This window comes from Rhinopithecus bieti, unplaced genomic scaffold (assembly GCF_001698545.2).
Source record: "Rhinopithecus bieti isolate Rb0 unplaced genomic scaffold, ASM169854v2 scaffold_2435, whole genome shotgun sequence".
Classification (NCBI taxonomy): Eukaryota; Metazoa; Chordata; class Mammalia; order Primates; family Cercopithecidae; genus Rhinopithecus; species Rhinopithecus bieti.
In genome coordinates this window covers 1,477,989-1,491,977 of record NW_016803909.1, presented here as the reverse complement: position 1 = coordinate 1,491,977, position 13,989 = coordinate 1,477,989, and the positions used below count along the sequence as shown (strand labels likewise).

At 52.5% G+C, this 13,989-nt stretch overlaps 2 protein-coding genes across 6 annotated transcripts; one reads left to right on the top strand and one right to left on the bottom strand.

Annotated features, from left to right (window-relative positions):
* Positions 1 to 7,818: 7,818 nt before the first annotated feature.
* LOC108519695 (uncharacterized) lies at positions 7,819 to 11,198 on the bottom strand. Its single transcript, XM_017858874.1, has 2 exons — positions 11,118 to 11,198; positions 7,819 to 8,523 (listed from the first exon to the last, which is right to left on the bottom strand). Exons 1-2 carry the CDS (start codon positions 11,129 to 11,131, stop codon positions 8,091 to 8,093), a joined length of 447 nt encoding a protein of 148 aa, XP_017714363.1. The 5' UTR covers positions 11,132 to 11,198; the 3' UTR covers positions 7,819 to 8,090.
* Positions 8,571 to 13,731, top strand: NKX2-1 (NK2 homeobox 1). 5 transcript variants are annotated; one of them, XM_017858854.1, is made up of 5 exons: positions 8,575 to 10,248; positions 10,511 to 10,744; positions 11,185 to 11,329; positions 11,426 to 11,811; positions 12,774 to 13,731. In XM_017858854.1, the coding sequence occupies exons 4-5, from the start codon at positions 11,439 to 11,441 to the stop codon at positions 13,514 to 13,516; spliced, it is 1,116 nt and encodes a 371-aa protein (XP_017714343.1). In that variant the 5' UTR covers positions 8,575 to 10,248; positions 10,511 to 10,744; positions 11,185 to 11,329; positions 11,426 to 11,438; the 3' UTR covers positions 13,517 to 13,731. The 5 variants fall into 5 exon arrangements, with proteins under 5 accessions (XP_017714329.1, XP_017714352.1, XP_017714343.1 ...); XM_017858840.1 differs by lacking the exon at positions 11,185 to 11,329 and having other exon boundaries at positions 8,571 to 10,248; XM_017858863.1 differs by lacking the exons at positions 10,511 to 10,744; positions 11,185 to 11,329 and having other exon boundaries at positions 8,574 to 10,248.
* The last annotated feature ends 258 nt before the right edge of the window (positions 13,732 to 13,989 follow it).

Sequence of the window (13,989 nt, the reverse complement as noted above, 5' to 3'; positions counted from 1 at the left end):
GAAAACAATCTTGTGTGCCATTTGGGCGGATGGGAAGCAGGGCTATAAAATTTCACTTACACAACCTACTACAAATTAACTTTCCATATCAGAGACTAGAGGGAGTTTGCGAAGACTGTTGAGGTAGAGGTGAAGCCCTCCCAATGCTCCACACTTTTGTGCTGTCCCTGGAAACAATGTAAGCCAGAAAACAGTGGGACAACATCTTCAAAGTGCTGGGGGAAAAAAACCAAAAACATTGTGAACCTGTAATTCTATACCTAATGAAAATATCTTTGGAAAATGAGGATGAAATAAAGACATGCAAAGCTGAAAGAATTAATCACCATCAGACCAGTACTATAAGAAATGTTCAAAAGAAATTCTTTGTAAGAAAACAATACTAGATGGAAATATGGACCTACACAAAGGGGTGAAGAGCACCAGAAATAGTAACTATGCGTGAAATGTAAAAGAATTTTTTTTAGTATTTACATCTCTTTAAAAGATTACTGACTGTAAAACAAAAATAATAAACATTTATTGTGCATATATTTAGAAGTAAAATATAAGACAATAGCACAAAAACCAGAAGAGAAAAAAATAAAAGTGTGCAGTTGTAAGGGTCTTCTTTTATACATGAGGTGGTATAGTATAATTTGAAAGTAGACTGTGATGTTAAATTAAATCTCAAAGCAACCACTAAAATAACACATGAAAATGTTTTGTTAATATGCAAAAAGGAGATTTAATAAAATTGTAGAAAACGCTCAATCCCCAAAAGTCATAAAAGAGGAAAAGGAATACATAGTTGAAGTCTCCTATAGAACACAAACAACAAGATAGTATATTTAAACTCAACAGTATCAATAACCATATTAAATGAAACTGGTCTAAATAATCAGAAAAAGACTTCAGAACATGGACTATTAGCAGAGATAAAAAAGATCATTTCATAATGATAAAATATTGACTTCAAGAGGACATAATAATCCTAAATGTTTATAAACCTAGTAACAGAGCTTCAAAATACATGAAGCAAAAGCTGATAGAACTATAAGGAGAATAGTGAAACACACAATTATAGTTGAAGATTTCAACACATCTCTCTCAATAAGTAGACAAAATAACAATAAAGGCATGGAAGACTTGAATAACACTATGGAACAAGTTGACCTAATTGACATTTATACACACTCTACTCAACAACAGCAAAACAAGCATTTTTCTCAAAGGTGCATATACATCCACCAAGACAGATCATTTTCTGGGCCATCAAACAAGCCTCAATAAATTTTAAAGGATTCCTGTCATACCAAGTACCTTGATCATAACAGAATCAAATTAGTAACCAATAGCAGCAAGATTTCTAGAAAACTGCCATTTAAAAATTAAAGAACAGAAGTCTCTATAACTCAAGAGTCAAAGAAGACATTTAAAGGGAAATATGAACATGTTTTCACTGATTTGAAAATGAAAACACAACCTATAAAAATGTATGGGATGCAGCTAAAGTAGTGTTTGGAGGGAAATTCTGAGTACTAAATGCCTGTTTGGAAAAGAAGAAAGGTCTCTGTGTGGACTGAAGTGTGGCTTCCGGAAAGACAAGTCCACATCCTAATCACTAGAACCTTTGAATATTACCTTATTTGGAAAAAGAGTCTCTGCAGATATAATTAAGAATCTTGAGATAAGATCACCCTGGATTATCTGAGTGGACCTTCAATGTCATCACAAGCATCTTTATAAGAGACAGACAAAGAGAAACATATACAAAGGAGAAGGCCATGTGGAAATGGAGACAGACTGGAGTAATATGTCACAAGCCAATAAACGCCAAAAGCCTCCAGAAGCTGGAAGAAGCAAGGAACAGAATCTCCCCAGAGCCTCTGGAGAGAGTACAACCCGCAGACACCTTGATTTCAGACTTGTAGCTCCCATAACTGTGAAAGAATACATTTCTGATCTTTTAAGCCTCTGAGTTTGTGGTAATTTGTTACAACACCCACAAGAAGCTAGTGTAGCCTCAAATCAATGACCTCAGCTTATATGTTAAGAAACTAGAAAAAGAAGAGCTAATTAAACACAATGTTAGCAGAATAAAAGAAATAGAAATGAGACCAGAAATCACTGAAATGAAAAACAGAAAAACAATAGAGAAAATCAAGCTGGGCACAGTAATTCACACCTGTAATCCCAGTGCTTTAGGAGGCTGAGGTGGGAGGATTGCTTGAGGCTAGAAGTTTAAGACCAGCCTGAACAACATAGTGAGACCCTGTCTCTACAAAAAAAAAATTTAAAACTTAACTGTGCATGCTGGGGTGCACCTGTAGTTCCGCCATTCAGGAGGCTGGGGAAAGAGGATCTCTTGAGCCCAGTAGTTCAAGGCTGCAGTGAGTTATGATCTGCTCACTGTACTCCAGTCTGGGTGACAAAGCAAGACTGTGTCTCAAAAAACAAAACAAAACAACAACAACAACAACAACAAACAACTCCCTCTCTCTCTCTCAGTTATATGTTAATAAAGTTGTACAAAATGAAAAAAAAAAGTTAGAGGTTTAGAGTAGTTAAAAAGTAGGTTGTGAGGGCATAGGCGGGAGGCAGGAAGAAATTAGTTTGGAGAGACAGGTTGGACTCTGTCCTGTGGACAGGATTGTGGACTAGACTGGGAGAGCCTAGGGTAGGAATAAGAGCTAGACGATTAGGTAGTAGATGATGGATGGCCTCGATTGAGGCAGCGAACAGAGAGAAGAACTCGTGAGGAAGAAGTGGGGCTGGATTTGGGAAACTTCTAAGATGTGGAATGGAAATGACTTTATGACCAGTTGGATGAGGGAAAGGAAAAGGATATCGAGTTATTTGGCTTCAGAGCAGGTATTGAATTGTGTTCCCTTAAAATTCAGATGTTGAAGCCCTAGCCCCCACAATGTTACTCTCTCTGGAGATAGGATCTTTAGAAGGTATCTTAGTCCATTTATGCTGATATAACAGAATACCTGAGACTGGGTAATTTAAAAACAACAGAAATTTATTTCTCACAGTTCTGGAGGCTTGGAAGTCCAAGGTCGAGATGCTGGTACCTGGTGAGGGACTTGTGGGGAGGAACACTGTGTCCTCACATGTAAGACGAGCAAGACTGCAAACTAACCAAATGTTTCATGAAGCCTCTTTTATAAGATCCTTAATCTCATTAAGGAAGGAGGACCCCTCATGACCTAATCACATCTTAAAGGCTGCACCTCTTAATACTACCACATTGGCAACACCAGAATTTTGGATGGCACATATGCAAACCCTAGCAGAAGGTTATTAAGGTTAAAAGAAGTCATAAGGGTGGGGCTCTAATCTGTTAGGACTCTGACTTATATAGAAAAAGATCTCTCTCTCTTTGCTATGCGAAGACATATCAAGAAGGCGTCTCTGCAAGCCAGTAAGAGTGCCCTCACCAGCAAATAAATCCTGCGAGGCTTTGATATTGGACGTTGCAGCCTCCAAAACTGTAAGAAAACCAATTTTCATTGTGTAAGCCACCCAGTCTGTGGTATTTTGTTATGGCAGACAGAACTGACTAGCACAGGAGCTTGGTGAAGGAGTGGGGTGGCAGGAATTGGGAGATGTTCATGCCATTCATCTAGATCAAGAACACAGGACAAGAAGCAAATTGGGACAGTGTAAGTTCAGATTTGGATATGTTAAGTTTGGCAGAAATTCACATAAGGAGGTAAACAACTGAAAGTACAGATTGGAAGCTCTGAACAGAGGTTGGCTAGAGGTACAGATTTAGGAGCCATCAAAAACAAGTGGCAGCTGAAGCCACGGGGATGGGTATACAGTGCAGGATGGGAGTTCAACCCTGGTCTCTGAGAAGAAATGTCCAGAGATGGAGGAAGAGAACCATGATAGAGTGGTGACTCTGCAGCCAATGAGAGAATTTCAGAAAGGGGTGATTAACATTGCCAAATGCCTCAGAGCACTGGGCACATTTCTAGGAACATGTCTAAGTATTTTGAAATGGCCCTTAAAATCAAGGAGCTGGCCGGGCACGATGGTTCATGCCTGTAATCCCAGCACTTTGGGAGACCGAGCAGGGAGGATTGCTTGAGCCTAGGAGTTTGAAGTGGCAGTGAGCTATGATTACACCACTATACTCTGGCCTGGGCAACAGAGAGAGACCCTGTCTTGGGGGGAAAAAACAAAACAACAAAAAAACAGAAAATAAGGAGCTTACGGTCTACCTAAAAAGAACACAAACACGTGGCAATTAGGAAATCATTCAATTGGGATGAATTGCTTACTAATGTAACAGAAAATTGTAACAGAGATTCATCCATTTATTCTGCACACATATATTGAGCTCCCACTATGTGTCAGACATTTAGTTATCAGAAGAGGCAATTGGGTTTTTTAAGAGAAGGGTATGACTTAGTTGTGGGGCTGGAAAGAATGATTTCCTGGCTAAGTGTAAAAGAACAAAAGCAGAGTAACATGGGCATATTGGCTGGGATGGCTTTGGGAGGGTGGAGAGGATCTGGTTTTGACCAGAGTCCAAAGAAGGGGGAATAATTTGGGGGAAAGCCTGCCTGAGTGAATTGGTGCCATAGAATGGAGAGCTGGAAGGCACCCACCGAGTGTAGCTAGTCATGGAAGTTTTCTTACTCCAATATTTTCTAGGGGTTATACTCCTACTGCTCCAACACAAGGCAGAAACTCCTTGTGTCAGGCTATCAAGCTAATAGGGCCACTGCTCCTCCAGAAAGGACATGCAGCAAGTACAAGCTACTCCATTGGTCACCAAATATGCCTCCAAATGCCCTCCGACATGGATAGGACATTCTGATAACGAGATTCCGAGGCAAAGCATAATTAAAAGAGGACTTTAGGCATAAGAGCAGCTTCCAAGCCCTGATCTACACTTGGGCTCTTTCAAATAGCAGGTGCAAGGAGACCGGATGATCCAAAGAGTCAGTCATAACTTATATTGAAACCAATAGACTGCCTGACATATGGTCGGGTGGATAGTCAGAATGAGCGAATGCGTGGAGGATGTACTACCAGTCTCTGACCACTACCAGTTTTCCCTAGACCGGGACCTAGTAGCAAAGCTTCCCTGAGACCGCTCTACGGCTGCAGTTCTCCAGACGGCCGCCGGAAGAGGGCGCTGCGGCTCGCCTCGGTCGGCAACTTTCAGCCCACAAGTCCTAGGCAGCGAGGGGGAATCCAGCCTCCGTCAAGTCCCAGAAAACCTTGGGCCTCGGAGATTCCCCTCCAGCTTTCCCCCACCCCCACCCCACTGGCCTGGGATCGGTACTGCGGCCACCGGAAACTGCCTGGGACAAGTGTTGGGGGTGTGGGGGAGACGGGCTGGGGTGGGAGGTTGGAGAGGAGGAAAGGAGCGGAGGAGGGAACCCCAGCGCTGCTGGCAAGCCCGCGGGAAACGCGAACACCCAAGGCCTAGGGGCTCACACTGTTGGGACTGAGATTTGTTGGGGAATGGGGGGCAGAAAGAGCTATAGGTTTCGACTACCTGAAGCTGAATGAGGCTGCACCGGTCCTGGGGCGATAACAGCCGCGCCGCCACCAGGATACTTCCGGAATCTGTCCTTTAATTATCTGGAGCAGCTGCGAAACTTACCTTAGAGCCTCACGAGCCCTAGAGCGCCCCGGAGGGTGTCCCCGCCCCTTCCGACGGGGGCGTCTGGGGGATTCGCCGCGGAGGGCGGCAGCTCGGGCCTCGCAGCGTCGCCTGACCGCTTCAGGCCCGTGCTCCCACCTCCCGTCTCCGTCTTGATTTACTCGCAGTTCAAAGGGGGCTGCTGAGCTCCCGCTGCTCTCTGCTTTGTAACCCGCTCCCCAGATTCCCTCCTACCCCAGGCCTCTTCCCGCCAGAGGGCGCCCCTGGAGTCGGTGAAAGTGGTAGGGGCTCTAAACACAAAAATTCAAGACGAGTTGAATCTTGGCTTGAACTACGCGACAGGAAAATAGGCAAGTTTGGAGACCACAGGTGTTAACTTCTAGTGGGGCTTGACCCGACAGAGGAGCAGATTCTTCAACACCAAAGGCCTAAGGGCCGGACTCTCTTCGGCTGACTCTGGCCCGCATAGACGCGCCCTCGCCTCGCATTCCCTTTGCAGGGCACGCCTGTGAGGGAAACTGAAAAGCAGAAGCCGCGCTCGGATGTCTCGGCGCCCCGCTCCCAGCCTGCCCACAGGCCACGACTTGAGAAAAGCGTTCCCAAAAGGAAAGTCCCCTCAAAGACTCTAGACGGTCAAGTCGGGAGAGGGAGCAGTAGAGGGATCATTCCTTCCACTGCGTCTATGAAAGCCAACTGTCTGCCCGCCCCGGGCTCCAGCGGTCCCTCCCGAGGCTTTCGGTTCTGGTGCCTGAGAAAGCAGCGCAGAGGGGGCACTGCGAGACCCCTCCAGAGAGAAATCATCCCCCGGAGGCATTCCTCAGATTTTGGGGTTGCAGAGCAGCGACTCCCAGCGCCCATTTGCACTCCTGCCTTCCGCTCCCTGCGCCTGGTTGCCTCGATGGCACTCGCGAGCCCAGCTCAGCCCGGCCTAGAAGCCTGTGCCTAGCTATGGGAGACCCGCGGTAGCAACTAAGAGGCCCAAGTGCTTCTTGTCGAAGGTGGGAGGCCTAGATTCAGTTTCTATAAATCCAAAATACAGAATCAGAAGGAATAACTCCTTCTGTTAGCGACTTTTGTGATCTACAAACTCAGGCACATGATCTTATCCTGAATTGTTTGGATCCCTAGTACAAACCAGGCCAGTACACAGGGCAGGTTGTGACCATTTTTTACACTCAGGAAACAGGTGCTAGGAGGCTGTTTCCTTAGCATTTCTCGAGGCACTGGGTGGCGGGGGGCGGGGTTCAAAGATAAAAATGGGGCTCACTCTCAAGGAGGGAAGCCAGAAAACACACACTGGTTTAGTCTGGCTGTGATGGGTGTGACTCCAGGGTGTGGCAGGAGCCCACAAGGGCGGTACTGCACGGCTGGAAAGAGGCAAAGCCAGGGTTCAAACCTAGGACTGACTTCTACTCAAGGGCTCCTCTCACGACCTTGGAACGCTGGGAGATCAAGAAATGATGCAAAAACACACACATAAACCTCCATTACAACCCTCTCTATCTCACTGGATCCTGAGGTAACATCTGTCAGAAAGTAACTACATATTATTTGGGTGATTTATTGTGAATGTGTAAGCTCCGTGTGAGTAGGAGCTGCATCTAGATTAAGGCTGAATTTTCAGGCCTAGCATAGTCCCTGGCACAGAGCCCTAGCTGAATAAATACTGTTGAGTGAATAAAAAATTGTGATAAAACTTGAAGCAAAATAACACTACCAAGAGGCAGAGTCGCTCAGCGCCCTAAAGAGGAGTGGAGGACCACAAAGGGAGTTAGAAAAAGCAGTTGTGGAGTGGGGCCGTGAGACAGGAGGTTCCTCCTCACAGTTCCACCCGGTCCAAGCTACAGACCCCAAATTAGCCTTCTGTATGAGCCCTCTGTTCTTGTCTAGCAAAGTGACAGTGGAGAGAGAGAAGGGAGTTTCCCTGTGGCCACGCTGGTGTAAGCAAAGGCTGATGGCTATTCCGCGCATCTAGGGCCGATCCTGGGCCTGCGCCCCCTCGGATTCCCGGCCGAGCCGCAGCCAGCGAAGCCGAGCGTGGTCGGAATTGAGGCAGCGACCGTGTGAGGCAGCGCCAGGGAAAGCTCCGCGAGGGGCCAGTGTTGGGCCCTCCAGGGGCCTGCCCTGACCGCTCCCCACTGTGCCCACTCCACCCGGGAGCAAGTTAGTTGCGGGATAAAGGAAGACGCGCAGACTTCGCGAAGTGGAATTGGGGTTATTCGTATTCATGGAAAAAAAAGTCACTGGTTTAGCCGGGGTCTGCCCTATTTAGCATGAGTCCAGGAGGCGGCGGAAAGAAAGGACGCTCTTAGGTCAAAAGGAGGTGTTTTGGGCCATGGGAGGGACTCTCGAGGTCTTTGCTTGGATAAGCTCGGAAATACAGATATCCTTCTCTTCCCCAAAGGTGCCTTAGTCTCCGGGCTTATTTTTGGCAGTGCAGCGGTACTGGGGAAGAAGGCAGAGCCGCGTGTTGAGAAGGTTAGGGTAGGAGAGGTGCTGAAGCCTGGGCGGCAGGGCGCTGCAAAGGCCCAGGCGAGGTGGAGACGAGAGCTTGCCGGTGCGCGCGAGAAGCACCCCTGCAGGCAGAGGTTGAAGCGCCGTTCCAGTTGGTCCCAGAGTGAAGCGGGAGTCTTTGCCCGCCCCAGCCACTTCGAGCTCCGCTGCAATTCAGCTCCCAGATTCGCCACCTGCTGCGCGGTTCTTGAGGAGTGGGTTCCTTGTCCAGAACGGGGAGGGGGGTTTCCTGGAGAACTGCAGGCCCGGTTGCCCTGGGACTCTCAGAGCCGGAGGCCAGGGAGCTGCCAGCCACGTGCGCCTGTGGCCTGCTGAGAGGTTGAAAAGCTGCCGAGGGACGAAGACCCAGGGGCTGTGGAAGATTCACCCAAGTCTTCCTTTTACTCAGGTCTGGGGACCTAAAGAGGGAATGGGGATCGTCATGATAATAACTACCTCAATCTTCAGTGCTGGCACTGAGCTGAAAAACATTCAAAGCTTTCAAAGCACTTTGATGTGCTCCATCTTACTTGAATCTCACAAAAACCTTGTGAAGATTGATCTCCATTTCTAAATGGTGTTGAGACTGGGAGAGATGTACAACATTCTACACTTGGTGTTTCTTAAACTTACCAACAACTATGAAATAATGGCGAGTCAGAGAAAGAAGCTGGGTGACAGGGAAACCCACCCCGCCTTCGCAATCAGACCCCATTCGGGACGCAGGCCCGGCCAGGTCGCGCCTGCAGACAAGGTCTGTATTCAGCGTTGCCAGTTCTCCTCTGTGGTTCGCTTAAGCCCGGCGTCGCCTCCCGTCCTTGCTTAGCCACCACAGTAATCAATGCTCAGTTCGTCCGGTCCTGAGAGCGCCCCCCAGAGAAGCCCCTGGGAAGGAGGGGTAAGGAGCGGGGCTTCGCGCTGGTCTTTCGCAACACAAGCGGCGAGCGCGTCTCCCTGCGCAAAGGTAGAGTGGCCTCCCCAGCACTGCCGTGGGGACCGCACAAAAACGTGGGCGCAGGTGGGAGGGTGGAGGGTGCCCTGAGCTTTCTTTCGCCTAGTAAAGAAGGTAGGCTGTGAGAAAAGCCAACGTTAGTATAGACGTTGGCTTTGTATTGAGGGAGTAAGAACACTCTTCAAGGAGAGGGCTGAAATCTTCAAAAACAAATAAAACTTTCTTTACTATAATTGCTATTAATAATCTTAAAAAGGGAGCCTGGATGAATTAAGTAGCTCAAAACTGCCTCTTCATCATCATCAGGAGCTCCCTCTCTACAAGGAGGGGAAAGAAAATGTGAAAACAAAAACTAAATTCGAGAAGCTCCCTGACCAGCGCGGTTGTCTTGGAGGTACCCGCTGGGCCCGGCCGAGGAGTGCTCTGCCCTCCTAGCCCCCGGCGCGCAGAGGAGGCTAAAACAACCAAAGAGAAAGCAAAACAAAAACAATAATAAAACGTTTAAAATCCACGGACAAAAACCGGAGTCGGTCTCAAAATCCGCGCCGTTCAGGGCTCCACTCGGTAGTCGACTCGGCTGCAGGCCCCGGCCTGGTCCGACCAACGCGGGGGACACCCCCGACTCCGCTGGGGATCGCAGCCCACAGCTCCCCCTCGCCAGACGCCCAAGGACCCTCAAGGCGCGGGGCCCACACTTGAAGCCTGGGAACGCGCAGACAGGAAACCCACTTCCTCCTAAGCAGTTTCTTGCTCGTCGGATGAGAGGCGCCCAATTGAAGCAGAATGATCCTCATCTACTAATATCCAGCTTGGCCACAAAGCGACTGGCCATTTACGCCACCACTTTAAACAAAGATATTTGGTTATTCCCGGGAAGCAAGTGCACTTTTGCATGGCTGAGCTGCGGGCGGAGGCGAGCCTCAGCCCAGCCTCCCGCCTGCTGAGCTTCCCGCACCTCGGCATTCGCCCCCTCCTGGCCAGCGCTCCCGCCGCCGGGGTTCAGGCTCAGTTCCGTCCGGCAACAGACTGGCGGGCACTCACTCCGCTCCCTGCCCGCGCCCTCCCTGAAGCATCAGAGGGGAAAACAGCGTGGCTCTGGGCTCGGGTGCTGGGGTTGTGATGTCCTCGGAAAGTCAGCTTCAGCCCCAGAACCCCGCGTGTCTGGGAGATGGGCGAGGGTCAGGGACACCAGGTTTGTTCGAGGTGGGGCAACTTCAGTGACGGACCCTCCCGTGAGACCCCTTCCCATCCTCCCAGCTCGGGGGGCCAGTGCTGTGTTTGCTCTGCCGGGGTGGGGTGGGGAAAGACCTGGGGGGAGGCGTGTTGGCGGGGTGGCCCACTGAAAACCACTGAGCTGCGGGGCGGGTGGTGGCTCGGGGATCCGGGACAGCCTCCGGGAGGCAGTCGATCCCCTACTCAGCGCCCCCTCCGCCCACTCGGATTCTCTCGGGTAGGGGGAAAGGGGGCGGGGAGCAGAGGTGTCCCTCTGACGGCGGCAGAAGAGAGGCAGACAGACTGACAGACACGTAGACCAACAGTGCGGCCCCAGGGTTCGTCCCCAGACTCCCTCGCTCATTTGTTGGCGACTGGGGCTCAGCGCAGCGAAGCCCGATGTGGTCCGGAGGCAGTGGGAAGGCGCGGGGCTGGGAGGCCGCGGCGGGAGGGAGGAGCAGCCCCGGCAGGCTCAGGTGAAACCCCCACCCCGTCCCTCGGCCCCCTCCTCCTAAAGACCTGTTCATGTCCGGGGAACCCCGACCGAATTGGAAAGTGGTTCCACTTTGTAACTCCGCAAGTTGGTTGCAAAGCAGCATTCACCTTCCTTCCTCCCAACCATCTCTCCTCCTCGGTTACTCCCCCACCCCACCTCCTGCCCTCCCCGCTCTCGGTTCCCTCCTCCTTCCCCACCCCTCCACCTCCTCCCCGCGCTCCGCTGGTACCCCACAAAAAATGGGGGTGGGGGTGTCCAAGGGAGGGGGGAAATGCTTTGGTTCTCGTCTCTGCCTCTCTCTCTCTCTCTTTGAGACCTAAAAATCCTGACAAGTGAAACTTAAAGGTGTTTACCTTGTCATCAGCATGTAAGCTAATTATCTCGGGCAAGATGTAGGCTTCTATTGTCTTGTTGCTTTAGCGCTTACGCCCCGCCTCTGGTGGCTGCCTAAAACCTGGCGCCGGGCTAAAACAAACGCGAGGCAGCCCCCGAGCCTCCACTCAAGCCAATTAAGGAGGACTCGGTCCACTCCGTTACGTGTACATCCAACAAGATCGGCGTTAAGGTAACACCAGAATATTTGGCAAAGGGAGAAAAAAAAGCAGCTAGGCTTCGCCTTCCCCCTCTCCCTTTTTTTTCCTCCTCTTCCTTCCTCCTCCAGCCGCCGCCGAATCATGTCGATGAGTCCAAAGCACACGACTCCGTTCTCAGTGTCTGACATCTTGAGTCCCCTGGAGGAAAGCTACAAGAAAGTGGGCATGGAGGGCGGCGGCCTGGGGGCTCCGCTGGCGGCGTACAGGCAGGGCCAGGCGGCACCGCCGGCCGCGGCCATGCAGCAGCACGCCGTGGGGCACCACGGCGCAGTCACCGCCGCCTACCACATGACGGCGGCGGGGGTGCCCCAGCTCTCGCACTCCGCCGTGGGGGGCTACTGCAACGGCAACCTGGGGAACATGAGCGAGCTGCCGCCGTACCAGGACACCATGAGGAACAGCGCCTCTGGCCCCGGATGGTACGGCGCCAACCCAGACCCGCGCTTCCCCGCCAGTAAGTGAGGCCGCCCCACTGCGGGGCCGCGGGCTGAGCTCAAGAGATGAGGCGAGAGCCGTCCAGAAGGCGCGGGGCCGGCAGGCTTCGCGCTGGGCATCAGGGAGGGCGGCCCGGCAGCGGCGCTAGGGACTTGGGTGCGGGAGCTGGGGATGCTTCCCCCTGCTCGGCTGGGGATCCAAGAACAGGCACTTGGTAGCGCTGGGGTCCTGCGGTCAGATGCGGGTACTCGGCGTTTCCTAGGCGCGGTAGACTGGCAGTTCTGTTCCGCGCAGAAGACCTCGGGGAGCCGAGGGAAGCGACCCCGAGCTCAAGGAGCAGGGGCGAGCAGAGCGCGGAGAGGCTAGGCCCGGCCAGGAGGGAGGCTGCCCTGTTGCGAGGCGTTAGAGCGCCCGTTCCGGCCCTCTCTCCAGCGGAGTCTGGGCAGGTGGGAGGACTCGCAATTCCAGAGGGGACTCTAAGGGGCCGAGCAGGTGCCCTCACTGAGGCCGACAGGAGAGAAGCCAAGAGGCAAAGCGTCTGGGGGCTCCAGCTTTTGGAAGTCAACACCCCCTTTCCTAACCTCTCCAAATTGGGGTCTACCGTCGGACCCCAGATCCCGGCCTGAGCCCAGTTCGCCGCCTGTGGCCAGCTGATCCCATTGCTCTGACCCGGGCTGGGCACGAAAGGAGCAGAAGCGGCCTTTCCCCCAATGCGTCTTTTGGTTCGAAAGAGGGAACTGAGACTGAGGGAGGGTAGCCAGGGTTGAGGCTGTAAGCGCTCTAGTGCAGCCCTCGACGGCACGGCCTGGGTCAGGCGCTGGCAGTTCCCCGCGGATGGGCCTCTTGGGGCCCAGCGCTAGGCTGCCTGGGTCAGGAGGGCGCCGTCGGGTTGGGGCGGGCGGGGAGGGCCAATGGCGCGGAAAACAGGGGTGGCCTGGCTCGGCCTGGCCCCGGCCGACGCTGTGCGTTTGTCGCTTACAGTCTCCCGCTTCATGGGCCCGGCGAGCGGCATGAACATGAGCGGCATGGGCGGCCTGGGCTCGCTGGGGGACGTGAGCAAGAACATGGCCCCGCTGCCAAGCGCGCCGCGCAGGAAGCGCCGAGTGCTCTTCTCGCAGGCGCAGGTGTACGAGCTGGAGCGACGCTTCAAGCAACAGAAGTACCTGTCGGCGCCGGAGCGCGAGCACCTGGCCAGCATGATCCACCTGACCCCCACGCAGGTCAAGATCTGGTTCCAGAACCACCGCTACAAAATGAAGCGCCAGGCTAAGGACAAGGCGGCGCAGCAGCAACTGCAGCAGGACAGCGGCGGCGGCGGGGGCGGCGGGGGCGCCGGGTGCCCGCAGCAGCAACAGGCTCAGCAGCAGTCGCCGCGACGTGTGGCGGTGCCGGTCCTGGTGAAAGACGGCAAACCGTGCCAGGCGGGTGCCCCCGCGCCGGGCGCCGCCAGCCTACAAGGCCACGCGCAGCAGCAGGCGCAGCAGCAGGCGCAGGCAGCGCAGGCGGCGGCAGCGGCCATCTCCGTGGGCAGCGGTGGCGCTGGCCTTGGCGCACACCCGGGCCACCAGCCAGGCAGTGCAGGCCAGTCTCCGGACCTGGCGCACCACGCCGCCAGCCCCGCGGCGCTGCAGGGCCAGGTATCCAGCCTGTCCCACCTGAACTCCTCGGGCTCGGACTACGGCACCATGTCCTGCTCCACCTTGCTATATGGTCGGACCTGGTGAGAGGACGCCGGGCCGGCCCTAGCCCAGCGCTCTGCCTCACCACTTCCCTCCTGCCCGCCACACAGACCACCATCCACCGCTGCTCCACACGCTTCGACTTTTCTTAAGAACCTGGCCGCGTTTAGACCAAGGAACAAAAAAACCACAAAGGCCAAACTGCTGGACGTCTTTCTTTCTTTTTTTTTCCCCCCTAAAATTTGTGGGTTTTTTTTTTTTTTTAAGAAAATAAAAACAACCAAGCGCATCCAATCTCTTAAGGAATCTTTAAGCAGAGAAGGGCATAAAACAGCTTTGGGGTTGTCGTTTTTGGCGATTCAAATGGGTTTCCCACGCTAGGGCGGGGCACAGATTGGAGAGGGCTCTGTGACATGGCTCTGGACTCTAAAGACCAAACTTCACTCTGGGCACACTCTGCCAGCAAAGTGGACTCGCTTGTAAATACCAGGATTTTTTTTTTTTTTTTTTTTTTTTTT

Bases quoted from the DNA above. Each gene is read 5' to 3' on its own strand.
- NKX2-1 (XM_017858840.1), top strand. From the start codon at position 10,668: ATGTGGTCCGGAGGCAGTGGGAAGGCGCGGGGCTGGGAGGCCGCGGCG. The intron at 10,745-11,425 runs GTGAAACCCCCA...TTCCTCCTCCAG, and splicing joins AGCAGCCCCGGCAGGCTCAG to CCGCCGCCGAATCATGTCGA. The intron at 11,812-12,773 runs GTAAGTGAGGCC...TGTCGCTTACAG, and splicing joins AGACCCGCGCTTCCCCGCCA to TCTCCCGCTTCATGGGCCCG.